The following is a 24,841-nucleotide window of genomic DNA, read 5'->3' as shown; positions in this document are numbered from 1 at the left end:
ATGAAATTTAATTAAACATATTAAATTTATAAAAAATTAAAATCAACTTTATATTTATATTTATATAATTTAAATTTAAATTATTTATTTTATTACATACAAGAATAAGGACAATACAACCATTGAAATTTAAATTTAACTTATTTACACCACAATGCATACTACATTCAAATTATTTAAAAAATAAATAAACTTCCATCTATTTACTTAAAATAAATTAAATCTATGAAAAACAATGTACTCAAAAGGAACGTATTGAGGGTGTCAATGATATTAATATTAAATTTTGAAAGTAACTTATTGATGGTATCAATTACATTAATATTAAATTTAAATTAATGAGCAGAAAGAAACCGGAAACCGGAAACCGATTTATGTATTCAGTGTCTCTGATAAGAAGAAAGAAACAAATTTATGTACTCATGGTTTAAATGCTTTCAACAAAAACATGAAAGTAAAAATGTTCCGTTTAAATGTTTTCAACAAAAATCGGAAATACAGAAAGCAACGTAGTAGCCAAGATCAATTGGCCAACACAACGAACCATTCATTCCTAACCAACTTACATACATATCAATCTGCAAAATGAGCAGCTCATCACCATTTCCAAACTGAGTATCACCAAAAAATCAAGAATGGCGTTAACAACCTTCGCCAAACAAGTCCTCTAATCTCTTCCCGTGTGGTGTTTCACTCAAAAACATAATTTCTGGCACAATTATAACCAGCAGAACAGCCCTATGATACATTGCAACATCTAACTAACTCAACTGAACTGAAATATGAAATTCTATGCATTACATACAATGTCTATCCCATCGCTAAATCATGGAGATTCATGGGATTGCAAATGCTCATACGCTTGCCTGACCAGATGTTGTCCGCCATTATAGAGTTAACTCTGTCTGTAGGATAATATGCGTCCCACCAGACGTGGGAGGAAGCATCAGCACAAGCCATGTCTGCAGTGGTGCATATGATACCCCCACCATATTTTCCCTGCCCACAGCAAGCATCGCTTGCAGTCTTGAAACCTGCAAAAAAAAATAAAAAAAAAACAGTCCATGAATTCAAACCTAAAACTATCATGCAATTTCTACACACATCAACACAGGGTATTAATAGAAATGCATCGGGGTTTCGTGTTCTTACCATAGCTACCAGGATTCTGCACTATATCCATGCCTGCATCGTACATATTGCAGAAGATTATACTGGAGCCTGCAAGCCTGTTGCTGAGCTTATCCAACTTGTACCTAAGAGCCAAATTATACGCCATCACCATGTTATTTATTTCCTCAATGCATTCCCCGTCGGTGCTGTTACGCTCCCATAAGAAATGTGGTGCACATCCAAGAGGCCCTAAACCCACGCACACAAACTTTCTTGCGTTCGCATTATACAGATTCTGCACAATCATAAATATACCCAAATTGCAATTCAATTCAACAAGACTGAAATGATTATTACTTGTATGGTCAAGAAAATAATTATTGGTATTGTCAAGAAACACTAGATTAGGAGGATAACTGAGCTGCACACACCCTAAACCCTAAACACTGAACACGAAGATTTGCAGGATAACTGAACTCCACCCTAAACCCTAAATCCCGAACACGAAGATTTGCAAGACAACTGACCTCCACAAACCCTAAACCCTGGACACGAAGATTTGCAGGATTACTGACCTCCACTTCTGTGCTGATGGCATCGATGAGCAATTGGTTGAATTGCCATGGCGTGAATGAGGAAAATCCAAAAGGATTGCGCAGGTAGAAGTCAATATAATCGATAGTTCCTATGGAGATATAAATAATGGACTTCGAAATTATTTGATTCGTTGATTCTCGCCCTAGGATCGACGATATCTGCTCAATCGTTTCTGTAGCTAGCTTAGCCTGCTGCCTCAACAATATGCGTTGCCCCTGTTTTTGAATGAATGAATATAAACAAATTCTGTTAGACCAATCCCCATTATTTCAAAGAAAATTTACAGGAAGTATTACTATTCATAGCGTTGAGTACAGGGGCAATCAGTACTTGGTCTGAGTCACTGGGACGCAAAACCCGCGCCCCCGCAGAAGCAAAATTGAGTCCACGCGCCATGGTTTCGATTCGCCCCGCTTGTCCAGGAAATGGCTGAACCAGCGGCATAGCCATGAGGTTTGCTGTTACATCTCAGAGAAGGAAATTTATAGTGAAATCGACCGATACAGATGAAGAAAACCTAGACCATGCGGATCTGGGGTTTGTCGGGAGATGTATACACATTGTATATATTATACAGAGATTGATCGGTACAGATGAAGAAAACGTGGAACATGCGCATCTAGGGTTTGCACGGAGATGTATACACATTGTATATATTCCAAATAATCAAGAAATCTTACCTAGGTAATCTACGACGAGCCGACCGTTGGATAATCTTCCTGTGGCGATGTGGGTGTCGAAATCCCTTCCGTATGGAGGGTGATTCGCTCTCGCAAAAATTCCAAGACTGTTGTTATTCCCGCAGGCTACAGTGGAGTCTCCAAAGATAAAGAACCCAGGGACCAGTGAATGACGGCGAGCCAGTTTGTTCGCTGTGACAATTGAAGATGCATTCCCTGTGGAGTTGGCGGATGTTCTGAGTGGAGTCGGATGGTCCAAAGGATCTGTTCTGTTCTCATCCCGAGGATCGAACTCGTGACCTGGTAGCTGCTCCTGTGGGTTTTTGTATTCTTGTGACAAGGGCATCTGCGTGAGATGCAGAGATCTGAAAAAGATAACAACGCCCAAGATGAGGAGCGCAACGGTCGAATACAGAACCCTGCGGTGCACACCGGTTCTTGGCTTTCGAACAAAAAGCTTCATCGCCAGCCGTGGAATTCAAGGTCCTCCCATTTTTAAGTTAATGAACATAAAATACCATACGCAGCAATATGAACGAGGTACCTTCAATTAATAGAGGAGCAGAGCAATGCTATTTGACAAGTCTCGTGGCAGTGGTTTCTTGGGTATAAGCGCTTGGCTATCCGTTATGATTGACAAAATGAAATTCAAAATCATAAAACTCTTCTTTAAAAAATAAATTAAAAATTAAAAGACATACCATTTTAATTGAAAATAAAATAAAATAAAGATTTGTAAAATTAAAATATATATTTGTAAAATTTTATATTTTGTAACCGGGACGAAACAGATTAAGTTGGTTGGAATAAAATTTGAATGATATAATTAATCTGAAAGTCATTTATCTATCATATAAATCACAAAAATCTTAAATCTAACTTATACAATTATTAATAAATTAAAAATTTTTAATTTTTAATTTAATTAAATAAATAATTGTATAAATAAATATAATTTAAATAATTAAAAATTATTTTTTCGTTATTTACTAAAATAATCAATTTGATTAGCTATTATTATATAAATCAATGTTAAAAATTCATTGGAAATTCAAATCCAATGAGTTAAACGAACCCAATGAATCAAACTAACCAATAAAATTAACTCTATAATTAAAAGGCATCTTCGATACATATATAAAAAAATAACTGAGGTAAATTTAAAATTCCGTGTAATAACGTTTCGGTTTAAACCCATGACCCTAGGTTCATTAATTCATCACCCTCTCCAATTTTTATTATAACATTTCACTTTTCGTTAAATTATTTTTAATAAATTTATATCTTATTATCTCCTCTTTCTTAAAATTATTAGAGAATTAAAATCGGGTTTGAGAAATATTAAATGGTTTTTTTTTTTTAATTATTAGAAAATTAAAATCAGTTGCGAGTAATATTAAATGGTTTTTAACTCATGATTCTTGGTTCATTAACTCTTCACCCTTTCCAATTTTTAGTATAACATTTTATTAAATTGTTTTTAATAAATTTGGAAAACCCTTACTTTTTAAAATAATAAATAATTAATTAGAAAATTGCAAATGATTTAGACTTTTATTTTTTATAAATTATCATAAAACTAATTGATTAAAAAAGTACGAATGATTTGGACTAGTAATGCGTTAAAATTATTATCAAATATCTCAATCAACGGGAGAAAATTTGGTGAACTAACTAAAATTGTGTTACACAACCAAGCATGTTAAAGCTCTAAGCATCTTAAAGCTCTTAACGTGACTCCTTAAAATCACCATTAAATTACTTGAAATGTTGAAATAATAGCTTGGTCAACCAGAATAAGTCACGCATTTTAATATCTAAATATCCAAGTTATAATATATTGATTAATTGATATTTAAATTGGATCTGATTATAACTAGCATTTGCACCAAATGTTGCAAAGGAAACGCCGTAAGGCATAGAGTGCGGAAGAATAGCGACGTGTAAATGGAAATTATTGAAAGCAAGGGTGGATGATCAGAAACCAAGTGACCAGTGCGTGTTTAATTAGAAGATTGGGCAAGTGCTTTGGATTGGTGATCATTGGTAAAATTGCAAAGAGGAATATATATATCAGTAAAAGCTCATTGCTGGGAGAACAATGAGTGCAATTTGGCTGCAATATCTTTTCCTTCTGAAACTTTTATTGCTATATATTTTCCTTATGCCATGCTCCTGCTCTCTAGAAAGTCCTAGAGAGCAGTTTCCCTTGACTATCTGTCATGCTCAACTGTGTAGATTTTGATTTCAATTGGAGCTAGAGAAAGCAATGTAAGAATGTCATTCTTGATCACAATAAAACAAGTGGTTGGAAGATATAAAAAACGAAGTGACCAATACATGTTTAGTCAGAAGGCCACGCAAGTTCCGTATGAATTGGCAATCATTGGTAAAATTGCAAGGTGGAGAAGATATAACAGTGTAAGTTCATTGTTTGGAGAACATTGAGCACACTTTCCTTCTGGAACTTCTACCGCTATAGCTTTTCTTTTTGTCATGCTCCTACTCCGATATACTATTATCTCATTCCATTTTCATTAGCAAACACAATACAACTATAGCCCTGGGCACACCTCTCTCCATGAAGTCCAACTAATCTTATTCCTTCCATGATGACAAGTTCTGGATTTCGTTCCAAAAAGGTGCATATGTCTGACAAATTTGATATGAAAATCAAGTTTATATCTAAAACGTTTGTAGATACTAGGCACAGTCACTGCCTACCATGTAATCACATCCTTTGCATTCGTTCCTTCACTCAATAAAATGCAGTTTAGTTTTTCACACTAACATCTATTGATCTATCTACATATATGACTATCAGTCTCCACAAAAGACAGGGCTCATAGGTAGCTAAGTCATTAAAATTAACACTTGGATTGATTTTCCTTTCGTAAGTTAGTTCACCCTGATAGGTGCTGCAATTTTAAATGGCCAAAGAAGATGCTTCAGCCCTATCACTTATGATTACAGCTATCAAACCATGTAATGGCACCCACCCTGATAAGTGCTGCAATTTTAAATGGCCAAAGAGGATGCTTCAACCCTATCACTTATGATTATAGCTATCAAACCATGTAATGGCACCCAAAGACACTAGGAACGTTTGCAAACAAAGATATGAATATCCATTAGGTACAGTGTTGGTGGCATTATCGTTCAGAAAACCTTCTTTGCTAAGGAAGTGCAAGATTTCTTGATAATTAGAGGTATGAGATATGGCTATTCCAGATTTCTATTAGAAAGGAATAGATATATCATATGACACAGTTTTTATAGTGCTGCAATTTTAAATGGCCAAAGAAGATGCTTCAGTGCTATCGCTTATGATTACAGCCATCAAACCATGTAATGGAACCCACCCTGATAGGTGCTGCAATTTTAAATGGCCAAAGAGGATGCTTCAGCCCTATCACTTATGATTACAAATCTGAAGTTGAAGAACAAGACAACCATATGTCTAAAGATAACTTAAGTCAAAATCCAGACACTTAATATATTTGTTCTTTTGAAACAAGTCTATTCATTACAAAGATGTAATATAACTCTTCACAACAAGAAGCTTCTCCATGCATGTCTTTAGGTGCCAACAAAACCACTTATTATGGTATTTCAACAACACCAACAAGGTGGAAACTGACAAAGGTTGCACTTTCCACTATTCCCTACATGATCCATCCTTCTCATTAAAGTTCAAGCTACTGGTCTATCCTTCACTTTTTCTCTGAGAAGAAACCCACTGATTTATTATTCAAAATGCTTGATTGAGTTTGCCTCGTAAATTATATTAATTTGAAAGAGACGGTAATTGGTTTTCACCTGTGTTCATCTGAAAAGAAACATACAAGAATAAAAGCTAAAGAATGATGTCCCATTCAAAATTAGTGGGCCTCCTAATAACATTACCAAATCTGCTTTCACTCACTCCCCATGAATTTAGATAAAAAAAAAAAACATTCTAAAGAAGAAATAAATATTTTTTATATAATCTAGATTTATCTCTATAAGCACTAGACCCTAGCAGAGCAGTTTCCCTTGAATATCTGTCATGCTCAATTGTGTAGATTTTGATTTCAATTGGAGCTAGAGAAATAAATGTAAGAATGTCATTCTTGATCACAATAAAACAAGTGTTTGGAGGATATCAAAAACCAAGTGACCAATACATGTTTAGCCAGAAGATCAGGCAAGTGCTCTATGAATTGATGATCGTTGGTAAAATTTCAAGGAGGAGAAGATATAACAGTGTAAGTACATTGTTTGGAGAGCATTGAGCACACTTTGACTGCTATATCTTTTCCTTCTAACACTTCTACTACTATATATTTTCCTTCTGTCATGCTCTTACTCTGATATACTATATTCTCATTCCATTTTCATTAGCAGACAAAGTACAATTATAGTCTTGGACACACCTCTCTCTCCATGAAGTCCAGCGAATCTTATTCCTTCCATGATGACAGGTTCTGTATTTCATTCCAAAAAGGTGCATCTCTCTGACAAATTTGATATGCAAATCAAGTTTATATCTAGAAAGTCTATAGATACTCGGCAGAGTCACTTCCTATCATGTAATCACATCCTCTACATTCGTTCCTTCACTCAATAAAATGTAGTGTAGTTTCTCTTATTTTGTTTGATTTCATGTTCAAGTTTTTAATCTTTTTGCCAATTATCACTTCTTATTTGTTGATTTGAAATAAGCCTCTCAATTTCTCCATCATCTTATAATTTATGCAAGATTTTCCGGTTGAATACTCGTATCTATGAACTTGATGAGTTGTATCTCTTTCATTTAGCACGCTCCTTGGTTCAGTGCTTTGTTAACTCAACAATTTTAATTATTATGCAAATACAGGTTTCCATATCAATTCAAGTTGGATTATTGTTTTTGGATGTAAACCGCGTGCCAGCAAAAGGAACGTCTTCAAGTTGGATTGTTGTTTTTTTTATGTAAATTATGTGTGAGAAAAAGAAATGGCAAAAGTTTCTAGTAGACACTCCATTTATCATCCAAGACAAAGATGATAAAGTTGCTTAAAAAAGATTTTATTGGTTCTTGATGATGGGTGGAGTGTCCATCAAAAATATCTGACATTACTTTCAGTCACACACAATTTTTCTTTAACTTCTTGTCCCAAATAATAAGTGGAGCGTCTGGCTGAAACATGGAAATTACTTTCACTCTCACACAATTTACAACAAAAACAATAATCCAATTTAATTAATATCCAACGATTAAACTTTTATCGGTGTGTTTTGGAATCTCTCATCCACAAAGGCACACTGTGGACATTACTTTGCAATCGTTGTGATCTCTAGTCGGGAACAAGTTTGCAAAGCTTTAAATTCTAATTTGATTTTTTTTTCAAAAAGAAAAAACCAATTATCCTTTATATAAGAAATATTTTAGATTTGCATAGTTTTGAATCTCCTATCATTGAGATTGTATCAAAATATTTTTGGTGTGAACCCAGAATCTATATTTGAATTGCTAAATATTGAAATACAAAAAAGCTCCCGCTCGATCTAAAATCTACTCAAATTTGCAATGACAAACAGAGTTGACCCATAAAATCCTAAGACAAATAAGGTGTTTCCATTCAATACCTGTGATTTAGCAGTTATGACCCAGAATAAGAAACACTGACCAAAAACAGGGGAATAACATCTTGAATTTTTTTTTGCATATGATGGTTGGGTCCTCTTCGAAGTTAAAATAACTCAGTTGTAACCTTGCAACTGAGAAATGACCATAAATGTTGATACACCAATGGAGTAGTAGAGGAGACATAAACACCGACCATTATAGAAAGAAGAAACCAAAGCTTTGCAAACAATTATCGATGAAGGTCTTATAGGAGATAACACTCGACATAACAATGCACCCTCCTTTGGATAGAAGATAGGCCACCTTGTTCTACTCTTTGTATATGTGGGAGAAGGAGATGTTCTTAAAGGACGACTTCAAATATCTGATTTGTTGCTTCCAGTGATATAAATAGGGCGGACCAAAAGCAGAACGCCGTTGTACCCACTCAATTACTGATTTGGAGTCACCAACAACCTCTATCTTCTCTATTGCCATCCAGCTAGCACAATGTAGTAACCCCATAGAGAAAGCAACTTTGTTATTTGTACCTTCACCCCCAAACCAATTGAAGTGATAGCATTATGCAGAAACAAAAACAATGTGTTGCCCCACACCCACATACTCCATTTGTTGAAACACCATGAAAATAGCCCACCCATATGGACGAATCAATTTCTCTATTGCAACACATTCTCCTATGTGATTTTTGACACCAAGGCCCAATCTCCTTGAAATATTCCACAATCGTCAGGTTTGTTTTTCTCACTTGTGGGACAGTCTCTTCAAATATTTTGGTGTTCCTGCTCCTATAAATACCCCAAATGATGTAGAAACGAAGTGCCCTATTTTACTTTTGTCTCTCGAACCAATGTAATACATTTTCCAATCGAAGATCTATCCATATCTGCTTGAATATTTAGAAAATTTGTTACCTCTTTCCATATATAGAAACGCGAATGGGCATGTGAGGAAAAGATGGAAAATTCTGATATGATGTTTTGTGACAGACCATAGCTTGTTTTCATGTAAATGTGTGATTGCAAGAAAGGATGAAAAAAGTGTAGTTTCTCACACTAACATCTATTGATCTATCTGTCTACATATATGACTAGCAGTCTCCACAAAAGACAGGGCTAACTATTCCAAATTTCTATTAGAAAGGAACATATACATCATATGACACAATTTTTATAGTGTTATTTAATGACTCTGTAACCTATTGTCTTTTCAGTACTGTTTGTTTAACTTGATCGTTAAGACTACCAATTGGATTGATTTTTCCTTTTGACTGAATATTTTATCTTGTTGAGGGCAAGGTTCCGCAAAAGGGTTATCTTCGGTGGTAAATTTATTTAAAAATAAGAGAAATAAGTTATTTTTTGGGCCAAGACAACTAACCAGCAACCCAAAAAATGTTCTTAAGTTCGAGATGTGAATACTGGGGGATGAGTGAGCAGAACCCAAGGCTAGGTTCCATTCCAAATTTCCATAATAAGAAAAGACACTCAATGGAAGGAAGTAGGAAAATATATCTTGCATTCTATAAATTGACTTTGTAGATACTAAGCCAAAATACATTATAAGAAACCATCAATACTAGGGCACAATATTTAGACTAAATATATATATATATAGGAAATATAATACTTGGAATATTAGAAAGCCTAAATAACTGCAGTAATAATAGATTCTACCATTTAATAAAGAGGGATATTGTAGGCAATAGGGTCTACCTACTGAGGAACCATACCGCAGTAAGATACTTTAAGAAAACACTCAAATCATGACTTCACAGCATGACTGGAGATTTGGGAGTAATTATGTAATGGTGTCATTAACCAAAGTAAGGAATATTTTCGATATGAGATTTTTACGTATCAATCCTGGAAAATAGCCACACAGGTGAAACTAAGAAACAACGTATAAAAATTTATTGATCACATCTAGAAGAAAAGATTACCAATAATGGTGTCATTAACCAAAGTAAGGAATATTTTCAATCTAAGATTTTTAGGTATCAATCCTGGAAAATAGCCACACAGGTGAAACTAAGAAACAACGTATAAACATTTATTGATCACATCTAGAAGAAAAGATTCCAAGTATGAATAACTACATAAAGAAATAGTAAATTTGAAGTTGGGCTAACCACCCTTAAACAAGCAAAAGCATAACATATGGACTTATTGATCACATCTAGAAGAAAAGATTCCAAGTATGAATAACTACATAAAGAAATAGTAAATTTGAAGTTGGGCTAACCACCCTTAAACAAACAAAATCATAACATAGCTGTCCATATAGTAGTATAAACTGCCAGGAAAATTGCAGATAATCTCATTCCGTTTTTAAAATCCGTTTCCGGATTTGTTCAACCCGATGAAGAGGGAGCCTCACACTAACATCTATTGATCTATCTGTCTACATATATGACTGGAAATCTCCACAAAAGACAGGGCTAGCTATTCCAGATTTCTATTAGAATGGAATAGGTACATCATATGACACAGTTTTTACAGTGTTATTTAATGACTCTGTAACCTATTGTCTTTTCAGTACTGTTTGTTTAACTTGATCATTAAGATTACCAATTAAGATTACCAATTGGATTGATTTTTACTTTTAACTGAATAGTTTATCCTGTTGAGGACAAGGTTCCGCAAAAGGGTATCTTTGGTATAAATTTATTTAAAAATAAGAGAAATAAGTTATTTTTTGGGCCGTCACAACTAACCAGCAGCCCAATAAATGTTCTTAAGTTCAGGATGTGAATACTGGGGGATGAGTGAGCAGAACCCAGGGCTAGGTTCCATTCCAAATTTCCATATCAAGGAAAGAAACTCAACGGAAGGAAGTAGGAAAATATATCTTGCATTTTATAAATTGACTTTGTAGATACTAAGCGAAAATACATAACCATCAGTACTAGGGCACACTATTTAGACTAAACATATATATAGAGGAAATATAATACTTGGAATATTGGAAAGCCCGAATAACTGCAGTAATAATATATTCTACCATTTAATAAAGAGGGATATTGTAGGCGATAGGGTCTACCTAGTGAGGAACCATACCGCAGTAAGATACTTTAAAAAAACACTCACAACATGACTGGAGATTTGGGAGTAATTATGTAATGGTGTCATTAACAGAAGTAAGGAATATTTTCGATCTGAAACTTTTACGTATCAATTCTGGAAAGTAGCCACACAGGTGAAACTAAGAAACAACGTATAAAAATTGATTCATCACATCTAGAAGAAAAGATTCCAAGTATGCATAACTACATAAAGAAATAGTAAAGTCGAAGTTGGGCTAACCACCCTTAAACAAACAAAAGTATAACATAGTTGTCCATATAGTAGTGTAAACTGCCGGGAAAATGGCATACATCAAAATTGCAGATAATCTCATTCCATTTTTAAAATCCATTTTTGGATTTGTTCAACCCGGCGAATTAAGAACACTAATATGTTACAGAGGGAGGCCTTTGTATAAGACCCTAAGATGTAGGAGTAATATAAAAAAAATATAACCATAATTGCATGCATGCTCAAAACCCTTTAAAAATCTAGCAGAGAAGGACTGGAGAATTACGACTACTAACATTAGCACTGAATAACTATATTATAAACTAATTGATTGTAGTGAGAAAATTCAGAATGACTTATGATTTCATGGAAAGCTTTGTCAAGCAATTTATAAAAAGAAAATTTTATTGATCCCTTTTTAAATGACATTATCAGTCATAAAACAATCCCAGTGCTCATAAAAACTACACGTCTCAAGTTCATGCGAGTACACTTTCTGAGAAACTTAATAGGAGTATAATACATAAATCTAAGTAAAGAGAAAATTCCTTTGAGGGTAAATTTCCTCGAACAATCCAAAAATCCCATGGCAAGTGTGCTAGATAGCAAATCCCTATCTATAGTTCTCAGAGAACTGAAAATCATATATAAGCACCTAGAAACTTGGAGGGTTTGACCAATAATGGAAAACCTCCAACATACATGTCAGGGGGTTGTGTGAGACCCTGGGAATTTCCAGCAATCATGAAACCTTTCCTTTAGGTAATTCTTCCGACAAGATTACCTGTAGTTGAGAAGCAGCGAGTGAGTTGATTGCCAGACCCGGAAATATGTGTAGCATAGCTGATAGAAAGATGAAATCAGAATTACCTGTGGGGTTGAGACCAAGGGTCGTCATGGCCATTGCTCATGCCGTGATAAGGAAGCAGGAATTAAATTTCTTGATGAACCCAGTAATTTTGAATACAATATATTTAATGGTTGGACCTTGCATGAGGTTGTGTGAGGGTTTGGTTGCAGATCAAACCTTACCTGAGGTTGCGCAAGGATTTGGTTTCAAAGACTACCAAGACATTGCAATTGGCTTGTGCAAGGGTGAACTTCAGAATTCAATCATCCCAATCATTACAACTCAGAATTCAATGAACTTCAATCCAATTCTTCAATCATCCCCGAAATTTACAATCATCCCCTGCTCATAATTAAATTTGTCCTTTCGCAATCTAATGGTTCTCCGTAATCTTCCACCAAACTTTTAAGTTTTTTGTAATATGATTTACACCATTATGTTTATTTAATAAAAGATTGAAAACAAAAGAGAAAAATGTCATAGAAATATTTGATTGTAAGTTTTCACTACAAAATTGAACATAAATTAAAAGCATACAAATAAACAAAATTGTAGCTAGCAACATCTAACTTTTTCCCAATATCCACTAAATAAGTAGGAAATACATGGGAGTAAAAGAAGAAAAAATAAATAAATGTCATGACTTACAATCATCCCCCGCTCATAATTTAATTTTTCCTTTGGCAATCTGATGGTCCTCCATAATATTTTTTTTAGTAGAAGAAGCCCTTTGAATTGTACCGGATTTGAATTAGTGATATCCTCTACAAAGCATAGTGAATTTTCCTAAAAAATAGAGGAACAAAATAAAACAACATGCAGAATTTTTCGAATAATATTTCACTAATAAACATATGATAGGGGAATGACTTGGTGAGCACCGGAATGTTGCCCGCATATTCCACAGTTGTATGTCAACTGCATTAATCAAACTTATCATCTACCCAACTCTAATATTTGTTTGGTATCTAACAAGTTTGGCTAGTGTCTGCTGAGAACCTATGGTGTCAGGATGATCTGCACCCAACATTACCGTTCTGATACTGATGCAAGTTCTGCAGAGATCCTCCCCTCCATCATATAGTCCACCTATGAGCATTAATTTTTCCCTCATTTCCAAAAGCAAAGCCTTCAGAAGTGTTACATTTTGAGAGAGATACTCATCCAATTTAGTATCATCACGACCAAGCATTCTCCAACATGTGGATTTATCCAACCAATTTTGCACTTGAGAAACAAAGGACTCTTCGGCAGCCTCCAAGGCACAGGTGCAGATACGTAGAAGTTCTAAAGCTGCCTGGCATCTTGAGAAGGAAGTAAAAGAATGAAGTGCCAATGGAATTGCTACTCTTTTAATCCAACCAAATTTGCACTTGAGAAACAAAGAACCAATTTTATCGCATATAACTGAATCATCTCATGCATGTTAATCCATCCCTCTCTAGTGCTACTTCTTGCAATACCAAGTCTGATCAACATAGTTGATGCTTCTGCTTCTGATTTTCTTATCTGAGATACCCTACAATAGCAACCAATTGCATGCAGACATTTCTTCTATCGCTGCAATCCACTTGCTCTTTCAGGAGCCTTGTGCGCTGCAATTGCAAGAAGAGAGATAGGGATAGGGTAAGGAGAAAATCAAGCACCAACCAATAACATCCTGGTAGCTAATTTCTTTGGTTTATTTGCATGATCAAGAATGTTGAAGCATACATCCAGAAGCTGCATAAGAAAGGGATGACTTCTCGAAGTTGAATCTTCTCGAATACTCCATAACATATCTCACAAGGACACCCTATCAATGGTATCAAGGAGTCTAGAAGGTGTAATGGGAAGCTCTGATAGGATGGAACCATAATCTTTTTTTTTAGTAGAAGAAGCCCTTTGAATTGTACCACATTTGAATTAGTGATATCCTCTACAAAGCATAGTGAATTTTCCTAAAAGATAGAGGAACAGAATAAAACAACATCCAGAATTTTTCGAATAATATTTCACTAATAAACATATGATAGGGGAATGACTTGGTGAGCACCGGAATGTTCCCTGCATATTCCACAGTTGTATGTCAACTGCATTAATCAAACTTATCATCTACCCAACTCTAATATTTGTTTGGTATCTGACAAGTTTGGCTAGTGTATGCTGAGTAGCTATGGTGTTAGGATGATCTGCACCCAACATTACCATTCTGATAGTGATGCAGGTTCTGCAGAGATCCTCCCCTCCATCATATAGTCCACCTCTGAGCATTAGTTTTTCCCCCATTTCCAAAAGCAAAGCCTTCAGAAGTGTTACATTTTGCCAGAGATACTCATCCAATGTAGTATTAGCACGACCAAGCATTCTCCAACATGTGGATTTATCCAACTAATTTTGCACTTGAGAAATAAAGGACTCTTCGGCAGCCTCCAAGGCACAGGTGCATATACAGAGAAGTTCTAAAGTTGCCCGACATCTTGAGAAGGAAGTAAAAGAATGAAGTGCCAATGGAATTGCTACTCTTTTAATGAAGGAAAGTAATTCAGATACCTTAGGTTCTACAATCACTGGGTCATTTCCAAATCCAAATACAAGAAAACAAGCTACCCATAAATTCTTTGTATGTAGGGAGGTTTCCCCTCTGCTACCAACACGTTGGAACATAGCTCTGGCAGCAGAGTTGCCTCCTTTTTTTCTCGCATATAACTGAATCATCTCATGCATGTTAATCCATCCCTCTCTGGTGCTACTTCTTGCAATAGCAAATCTGATCAACATAGTTGATGCTTCTGCTTTTGATTTTCTTATCTGAGATACCCTACAATAGTAACCAATTGCATGTAGGCATTTCCTCTGTAGTTGCAATCCACTTTCTCTTTCAGGAGCCTTGTGTGCTGCAATTGAAAGAAGAGAGATAGGGATAGGGTAAGGAGCAAACCAAGCACCAACCAATAACATCCTGGTAGCTAATTTCTTTGGTTTATTTGCATGATCAAGAATGTTGAAGCATACATCTAGAAGCTACATAAGAAAGGGATGACTTCTCAAAGTTGAATCTTCTCGAATACTCCATAACATATCTCACAAGGACACACTATCAACGGTATCAAGGCGTCTAGAATGTGTAATGGGAAGCTCTGATAGGATGGAACCAACGATCCCAAGGCCTAATGTTAACCAACCCAACCTTTCTTCAATTGTTCTTAGCGCACCAAGCTCCACTATTGAAAAATCCCTCCTCTTTCCCTTCATCAAAGACATAGCTTCCAAGGGTCGCCATGGCCATTGCTCACGTTGTGATAAGGAAGCAGGAATTAAATTTCTTGATGAACCCAATAATTTTGAATACAATATATTGAATGGTTGGAACTTGCATGAGGTTGTGTGAGGATTTGGTTGCAGATCAAACCTTACCTGAGGGTTTGGTTGCAAATCAAACCTCACCTAAGGGTGCACGAGGATTTGGTTTCAAAGACTACCAAGACATTGTAATTGGCTTGTGCAAGGGTGAACTTCAGAATTCAATCATCGCAATCATCCCAACTCAAAATTCAATGAACTTCAATCCAATTCTTCAATCATCCCCAGAATTTACAATCATCTCTCACCCACAATTTAATTTGTCCTTTCGCAATCTGATGGTTCTCCATAATCTTCCACCAAAATTTTAAGTTTTTTGTAATATGATTTACACCATTATGTTTATTTAATAAAAGATTGAAAACAAAAGAGAAAAATGTCATAGAAATATTTGATTGTAAGTTTTTACTACAAAATTGAACATAAATTAAAAGCATACAAATGAACAAAATTGTAGCCAACAACATCTAACTTTTTCCCAATATTCACTAAATAAGTAGGAAATATATGGGAGTAAAAGAAGAAAAAAAAATGTCACGACTTACAATCATCCCCCACTCACAATTTAATTTGTCCTTTGGCAATATGATGGTCCTCCATAATATTTTCTTTTAGTATAAAAAGCCCTTTGAATTGTACCACATTTGAATTAGTGATATCCTCTACAAAGCATAGTGAATTTTCCTAAAAAATAGAGGAATAAAATAAAACAACATGCAAAATTTTTTGAATAACATTTCACTAATAAACATATGACAAGGGAATGACTTGGTGAGCACCAGAATTTTTCTTGCATATTCCACAGTTGTATGTCAACTGCATTAATCAAACTTATCATCTACCCAACTCTAATATTTGTTTGGTATCTGACAAGTTTGGCTAGTGTCTGCTGAGCAACTATGGTGTCAGGATGATCTGCACCCAACATTTCCATTCTGATACTGATGCAGGTTCTGTAGAGATCCTCCCCTCCATCATATAGTCCACCTCTGAGCATTAATTTTTGCCTCATCTCCAAAAGCAAAGCCTTCAGAAGTGTTACATTTTTCCAGAGATACTCATCCAATTTAGTATCAGCGCGACCAAGCATTCTCCAACATGTGGATTTATCCAACCAATTTTGCACTTGAGAAACAGAGGACTCTTCGGCAGCCTCCAAGGCACAGGTGCAGATACATGGAATTTCTAAAGCTGCCTGGCATCTTGAGAAGGAAGTAAAAGAATGAAGTGCCAATGGAATTGCTACTCTTTTAATCCAACCAATTTTGCACTTGAGAAACAAAGGACTCTTCAGTAGCCTCCAAGGCATAGGTGGAGATACGTAGAAGTTCTAAAGCTACCTGGCATCTTGAGAAGGAAGTAAAAGAATGAAGTGTCGATGGAATTGCTACTCTTTTAATGAAGGAAAGTAATTCAGATACCTTAGGTCCTACAATCACTGGGTCATTTCCAAATCCAAATACAAGAAAACAAGCTACCCATAAATGCTTTGAATGTAGGGAGATTGCCCCTCTGCTACCAACACGTTGGAACATAGCTCTGGCAGCAGAGTTTCCTCCTTTTTTTCTCGCATATAACTGAATCATCTCATGCATGTTAATCCATCCCTCTTTGGTGCTACTTCTTGCAATAGCAAATCTGATCAACATAGTTGATGCTTCTGCTTCTGATTTTCTTATCTGAGATACCCTACAACAGTAACCAATTTCATGCAGGAATTTCCTCTGTAGTTGCAATCCACTTGCTCTTTCAAGAGCCTTGTGTGCTGCAATTGAAAGAAGAGAGATAGGGATAGGGTAAGGAGCAAACCAAGCACCAACCAATAACATCCTGGTAGCTAATTTCTTTGGTTTATTTGCATGATCAAGAATGTTGAAGCATACATCCAGAGGCTGCATAAGAAAGGGATGACTTCTCAAAGTTGAATCTTCTCGAATACTCCATAACATATCTCACAAGGACACGCTATCAATGGTATCAAGGCGTCTAGAAGGTGTAATGGGAAGCTCTGATAGGATGGAACCAACGATCCCAAGGCCTAATGTTAACTGACCCAACCTTTCTTCAATTGTTCTTAGCGCATCAAGCTCCACTATTGAAAAATCCCTCCTCTTTCTCTTCATTAAAGACATAGCTTGCAAGGGTCACCATGGCCATTGCTCACGCTGTGATAAGGAAGCAAGAATTAAATTTCTTGATGAACCCAATAATTTTGAATACAATATATTGAATGGTTGGACCTTGCATGAGGTTGTGTGAGGATTTGGTTGCAGATCAAACCTTACCTTAGGGTTTGGTTGCAAATAAAACCTTACCTAAGGGTGTGTGAGGATTTGGTTTCAAAGACTACCAAGACATTGCAATTGGCTTGTGCAAGGGTGAAATTCAGAATTCAATCATCCCAATCATCCCAACTCAGAATTCAATGAACTTCAATCCAATTCTTCAATCATCCCCGGAATTTACAATCATCCCCCACTCACAATTTAATTTGTCCTTTGGCAATCTGATGGTTCTCCAAAATCTTCCACCAAACTTTTAAGCTTTTTGTAATATGATTTACACCATTATGCATATTTAATAAAAGATTGAAAACAAAAGAGAAAAATGTCATGGAAATATTTGATTGTAAGTTTTCACTAAAAAAATTGAACATAAATTAAAAGCATACAAATGAACAAAATTGTAGCCAGCACCATATAACGTTTTCCTAATATTCACCAAATAAGTAGGAAATACATGGGAGTAAAAGAAGAAAAAAAAATGTCACGATTTACAATCATCCCCTGCTCACAATTTAATTTGTCCTTTGGCATTCTGATGGTCCTGCATAATCTTTTTTTTTTAGTAGAAGAAGCCCTTTGAATTGTAATGCATTTGAATTAGTGATATCCTCTACAAAGCATAGTGAATTTTCCTAAAAAATAGAGGAACAGAATAAAACAACATGCAGAATTTTTCGAATAACATTTCACTAATAAAAATATGATAGGGGAATGACTTGGTGAGCATCGAAATGTTGCTTTCATATTCCACAGTTGTGTGTCAAATGCATTAATCAAACTTATCATCTACCCAGCTCTAATATTTGTTTGGTATCTGACAAGTTTGGCTAGTGTTTGCGGAGCAGCTATGGTGTTAGGATGCTCTGCACCCAACATTGCCATTTTGATACTGATGCAAGTTCTGTAGAGATCCTCCCCTCCATCATATAGTCCACCTCTGAGCATTAATTTTTTCCTCATTTCCAAAAGCAAAGCCTTCATAAGTGTTACATTTTGTCAGAGATACACATCCAATTTAGTATCAGCGCGACCAAACATTCTCCAACATTGGGATTTATCCAACCAATTTTGCACTTGAGAAACAGAGGACTCTTCGGCAACCTCCAAGGCACAGGTGGAGATACATAGAATTTCTAAAGCGTCTTGGCATCTTGAGAAGGAAGTAAAAGAATGAAGTGCCAATGAATTGCTACTCTTTTAATCCAACCAATTTTTCACTTGAGAAACAAAGGAATCTTTAGTAGCCTCCAACGCACAGGTGCAGATACGTAGAAGTTCTAAAGTTGCCTGGCATCTTGAGAAGAAAGTAAAAGAATGAAGTGTCGATGGAATTGTTACTATTTTAATGAAGGGAAGTAATTCAGATACCTTAGGTTCTACAATCATTGCATCATTTCGAAATCCAAATACAAGAAAACAAGCTTCCCATAAATGCTCTGAATGTAGGGAGATTTCCCCTCTGCTACCAACACCTTGGAACATAGCTCTGGCAGCAGAGTTGCCTCCTTTTTTTCTCACATATAACTAAATAATCTCATGCATGTTAATCCATCCCTCTCTGGTGCCACTTCTTTCAATACCAAATCTGATCAACATAGTTGATGCTTCTGCTTCTGATTTTCTTATCTAAGATACCCTACAACAACAACCAATTGCATGCAGGCATTTCTTCTGCAGCTGCAATCCACTTGCTCTTTCAGGAGCCTTGTGCGCTGTTATTGAAAGAAGAGAGATACGGATAGGGTAAGGAGCAAACCAAGCACCAACCAATAACATCCTGGTAGCTAATTTCTTTGGTTTATTTGCATGATCAACAATGTTGAAGCATACATCCAGAAGCTCCATAAGAAAGGGATGACTTCTTAAATTTGAATCTTCTCGAATACTCCATTACATATCTCACAAGGACACCCTATCAATGGTATCAAGGAGTCTAGAAGGTGTAATGGGAAGCTCTGATAGGATGGAACCAACGATCCCAAGGCCTAATGTTAACCGACCCAACCTTTCTTCAATTGTTCTTAGTGCATCAAGCTCCACTACTGAAAAATCCCTCCTCTTTCCCTTCATCAAAGACATAGCTTCCAAGGGTCGCCATGGCCATTGCTCACGCTGTGATAAGGAAGCAAGAATTAAATTTCTTGATGAACCCAGTAATTTTGAATACAATATATTGAATGGTTGGACCTTGCATGAGGTTGTGTGAGGATTTGGTTGCAGATCAAACCTTACCTGAGGGTTTGGTTGCAAATCAAACCTTACCTAAGGGTGCGCGAAGATTTGGTTTCAAAGACTACCAAGACATTGCAATTGGCTTGTGCAAGGGTGAACTTCAGAATTCAATCATCCCAATCATCCCAACTCATAATTCAATGAACTTCAATCCAATTCTTCAATCATCCCCCGCTCACAATTTAATCTGTCCTTTCGCAATCTGATGGTTCTCCATAATCTTCCACCAAAATTTTAAGTTTTTTGTAATATGATTTACACCATTATGCTTATTTAATAAAAGATTGAAAACAAAAGAGAAAATTGTCATAGAAATGTTTGATTGTAAGTTTTCACTACAAAATTGAACATAAATTAAAAGCATACAAATGAACAAAATTGTAGCTAGCAACATCTAACTTTTTCCCAATATTCACTAAATAAGTAGGAAATACATGGGAGTAAAAGAAGAAAAAAAAATGTCACGACTTACAATCATCCCCCGCTCACAATTTAATTTGTCCTTTGGCAATCTGATGGTCCTCGATAATCTTTTTTTAAGTAGAAGAAGCCCTTTGACTTGTACCGCATTTGAATTAGTGATATCCTCTACAAAGCATAGTGAATTTTCCTAAAAAATAGAGGAACAGAATAAAACAACATGCAGAATTTTTCAAATAATATTTCTCTAATAAACATATGACAGGGGAATGACTTGGTGAGCATCAGAATTTTGCCTGCATATTCCACAGTTGTATGTCAACTGCATTAATCAAGCTTATCATCTACCCAACTCTAATATTTGTTTGGTATCTGACAAGTTTGGCTAGTGTCTGCTGAGTAGCTATGGTGTCAGGATGAAATGCACCCAACATTACCTTTCTGATATTGATGCAGGTTCTGTAGAGATGCTCCCCTCCATCATATAGTCCACCTCTGAGCATTAATTTTTTCCTCATTTACAAAAGCAAAGCCTTCATAAGTGTTACATTTTTCCAGAGATACTCATCCAATTTAGTATCAACGCGACCAAGCATTCTCCAACTTGTGGATTTATCCAACCAATTTTGCACTTGACAAACAAAGGACTCTTCGACAGCCTCCAAGGCACAAGTGCAGATACGTAGAATTTCTAAAGCTACCTGGCATCTTGAGAAGGAATTAAAAGAATGAAGTGTCAATGGAATTGCTACTCTTTTAATCCAACCAATTTTGCACTTGAGAAACAAAGAACCAATTTTATCGCATATAACTAAATCATCTCATGCATGTTAATCCATCCCTCTCTGGTGCTACTTCTTGCAATACCAAATCTGATCAACATAGTTGATGCTTCTGCTTCTGATTTTCTTATCTGTGATACCCTACAACAGAAACTAGTTGCATGGAGGAATTTCTTCTGTAGCTGCAATCCACTTGGTCTTTCAGGAGCCTTATGCGCTGCAATTGAAAGAAGAGAGATAGGGATAGGGTAAGGAGAAAACCAAGCACCAACCAATGACATCTGCCATTTGAATTGTACCGCATTTGAATTAGTCATATCCTCTACAAAGCATAGTGAATTTTCCTAAAAAATAGAGCAACAGAATAAAACAACATGTCGAACTTTTCGAATAATATTTCACTACTAAACATATGACAGGGGAATGAATTGGTGAGCACCGGAATGTTGCCTGCATATTCCACAGTTGTATGTCAACTGCATTAATCAAACTTATGATCTACCCAACTCTCATATTTGTTTGGTATCTGACAAGTTTGGCCAGTGTTCGCTAAGAAGCTATGGTGTCAGGATGTTCTGCACCCAACATTATTGTTCTGATACTGATGCAGGTTCTGCAGAGATCCTCCCCTCCATCATATAGTCCACCTCTGAGCATTAGTTTTGCCCCGATTTCCAAAAGCAAAGCCTTCAGAAGTGTTACATTTTTCCAAAGATACTCATCCAATTTATTATCAACGCGACCAAGAATTCTCCAACATGTGGATTTATCCAACCAAATTTACACTTGAGAAACAAAGGACTCTTCGACAGCCTCCAAGGCACAGGTGCGTAGAAGTTCTAAAGCTGCCTGGCATCTTGAGAAGGAAGTAAAAGAAAGAAGTGCCAATGGAATTGCTACTCTTTTAATGAAGGAAAGTAATTCAGATACCTTAGGTTCTACAATCACTGGGTCATTTACAAATCCAAATACAAGAAAACAAGCTTCCCATAAATGCTCTGAATGTAGGGAGATTTCCCCTCTGCTACCAACACCTTGGAACATAGCTCTGGCAGCAGAGTTGCCTCCTCTTTTTCTTGCATATAACTGAATCATCTCATGCATGTTAATCCATCCCTCTCTGGTGCTACTTCTTGCAATACCAAATCTGATCAACATAGTTGATGCTTTTGCTTCTGATTTTCTTATCTGAGATACCCTATAACAGCAACCAATTGCATGCAAGCATTTCTTCTATCGCTGCATTCCACTTGCTCTTTCAGAAGCCTTGTGCGCTGCAATTGAAAGAAGAGAGATAGGGATATGGTAAGGAGCAAACCAAGCACCAACCAATAACATCCTGGTAGCTAATTTCTTTGGTTTATTTGCATGATATTTGCATGTCGGAGTCCTGCAGGAAATATAAAACTGAATTAGGGTTTCCAAACTCTTTAAGATGAAAAGTTAAACCTCGGTACATACCTCTGTTGATAGAGGAATTCAGAGTTGCCTTGGTTAATTTGAACCCTCATGAACAAGGTCTCAATCCGATTGAGCGAGGTGGCAGAATCGCTCACCTCCAGACTGCGATAGACCTGCATTTCTGATGGTGAAGGTGAAGACAAAAATAATAAGCAAACCTCACCGATGTTGTAACAGAACAATTATGACAGTGTTACTGCTTGAAAGATGGAGGAAAGGGAAGAAGTTAAGTCCTTGAATAATGAGCTGAGGTATTACCAGGTCGCCAGAGGTATTACCGGGCCTGGCGACCGTAGAAAACCATCTAGGAACCTGCATCTGTAACCCCAATGGTGCACTAGCTGCAGAGTTATTCTTTTAGTCTAATCACGGAGCAAATTGGAGTGTTTTCCTTGCTTCTTCGCTCCCTGCACTCCATGGCGCTCCTCATCCTGCAGTAAAGAAGAAGGTACTACCTCCCTGCCCTCCGTGGCTCTCCTCACATCCTCCTGCAGCAAATAAGAAGGTATTCGAGCCTTCTCTACAGCAAAGCCACTATCCCTTCCCTCCGTGGCCCTCTTCACATCCTCCTGCAGCAAATAAGAAGGTATTTGACCCTTCTCTACAGCAAAGCCGCTATCTGCCCAAGCACAAGTTAAACTTTTAATTAACTAATTTTATATTTTAAAAGCTTTTTAATGTTTTTCAATTAAATTGGATGGCAGACCATTGTTGAATCGTCTAACAATGGATCTGACGGTTAAAATTAAGACAGAAAAGCAATTTGGAGAGTTGATTTCAGAGGGAACTCCTTATGGCGTAATTAAATAGTCCTTCATGCTTTCATAATTTGTGGAACATGTTTTAAGTGGCGTAAATACATTTATGTATAGAGCGGAATACAATACTTTGTTGGAGAAGTGTTAGTGATATTTTGTAAGGTCGGTAATGTTTCTATCGATGTGTTGGGTCAATTTTAGAATTGGTTTGAGATTTTCTCAATTTTCATTTTTATTTTTAATGTTAAAATTAGTTGGATCTAAGACTAATTATATAATTGTTTTATAATTGAAAGTAATTGTGTAATAATATGATTATTTGTATGAATTATATTGTGTAATAATAAGATTATGTGTATGAATTATTTTGTGTTGTGGTATTAGACCAAGTTCTTGTTTGATCCCTTCAGGGAAAGGCTAAGAAGATGTGAGAGCCTTGATGTTTTATTGCTAAGTACATAGCTTAGCTTAGAGCATGTAAGATTATATTAATTTATTGTGTGAGATTTTCGTGTGTGCCTATATGTTTAATGTGTAGATCTATGTGCTTCAATGTCTGCAATAACAACGGTGCCCAAGGGCTATCATGTGAAGGTGTCCATCTCTTCTTGCGCGTGGAAGAATGGAAACAGAAGGCAGTAAGAAAGCCGAAGACACTCTTCAAACCCTAGGTAGAAATTGATCGACAATGTAGAATACTCTGCAGGAAATTTTACATTTTCTTTGGTCCTCTTCTTAGTGTCACACAATTATTATGGTTGTTACCTTCTGCAACAAAAATTTGTCGAGGGCCTACCTTCAATTATTCAATCAGTGAACAAGCAGCTCTCGAAAGATTTAATGCGTTTATAAAATTTGGGTTTCAGAAGGTTTGTAGTAACAAATATGGCGCAAATGGGTTGGATCCTAGCTGGTACAGTAGAGAAATCTTATACAAGTTGCAATTCTACATTACACACATTAGTGCTATGTCACAACAATCTTTTGCTTTGTAGGCTACAAAGATTAAGATTTCGTCGAGGAGATGCAACCTTTGTGCTTATGGATGAGTATCGAGATTCCCTAGCAGTTATCCAAAATCTAATTCACCATGGGAAATTCAAGGAGCCACTAAAACCTTGTTTCACTCATCAGATCAGATTTATAGACAAAGTGGGAACGCATATGCATAATGTATGCTCTCATCCAGAATCATCTTTCTTTTGGGGTATAGTGCACCCAACACAAGCGGTCGAGTGATCCTCATGGAGAGGCTCACTAGAAATTTCAAATTTGTACATAAATGGTTATACTCATGGCTGACACCGTAGCTGGTAATCACAACAACATTTTGTAGTTGATTCAAGCATGGTTTAGGAGATTAGGACCCTAAAGGCTGCAAATCTGATGGCAAAAACCAATATTCAGATTTATT

General features: G+C 36.2%; 1 protein-coding gene across 1 annotated transcript; it reads right to left on the bottom strand.

The window, feature by feature from the left end:
• Nucleotides 1-713: 713 nt before the first annotated feature.
• On the bottom strand, nt 714-2,921 carry LOC149154825 (GDSL esterase/lipase 7-like). Its single transcript, XM_089445274.1, has 5 exons — nt 2,391-2,921; nt 2,041-2,168; nt 1,689-1,925; nt 1,153-1,408; nt 714-1,034 (listed from the first exon to the last, which is right to left on the bottom strand). Exons 1-5 carry the CDS (start codon nt 2,851-2,853, stop codon nt 811-813), a joined length of 1,308 nt encoding a protein of 435 aa, XP_089301400.1. The 5' UTR covers nt 2,854-2,921; the 3' UTR covers nt 714-810.
• Between the last annotated feature and the right edge of the window lie 21,920 nt (nt 2,922-24,841).

This window comes from Pinus tabuliformis, chromosome 9, assembly GCF_031772625.1.
Source record: "Pinus tabuliformis cultivar Carrire ecotype Pingquan chromosome 9, CPIR1, whole genome shotgun sequence".
Lineage (NCBI taxonomy): Eukaryota > Viridiplantae > Streptophyta > Pinopsida > Pinales > Pinaceae > Pinus > Pinus tabuliformis.
The sequence above is the reverse complement of the archived record's forward strand: the minus strand, read 5'-3'. Positions and strand labels throughout refer to the sequence as shown.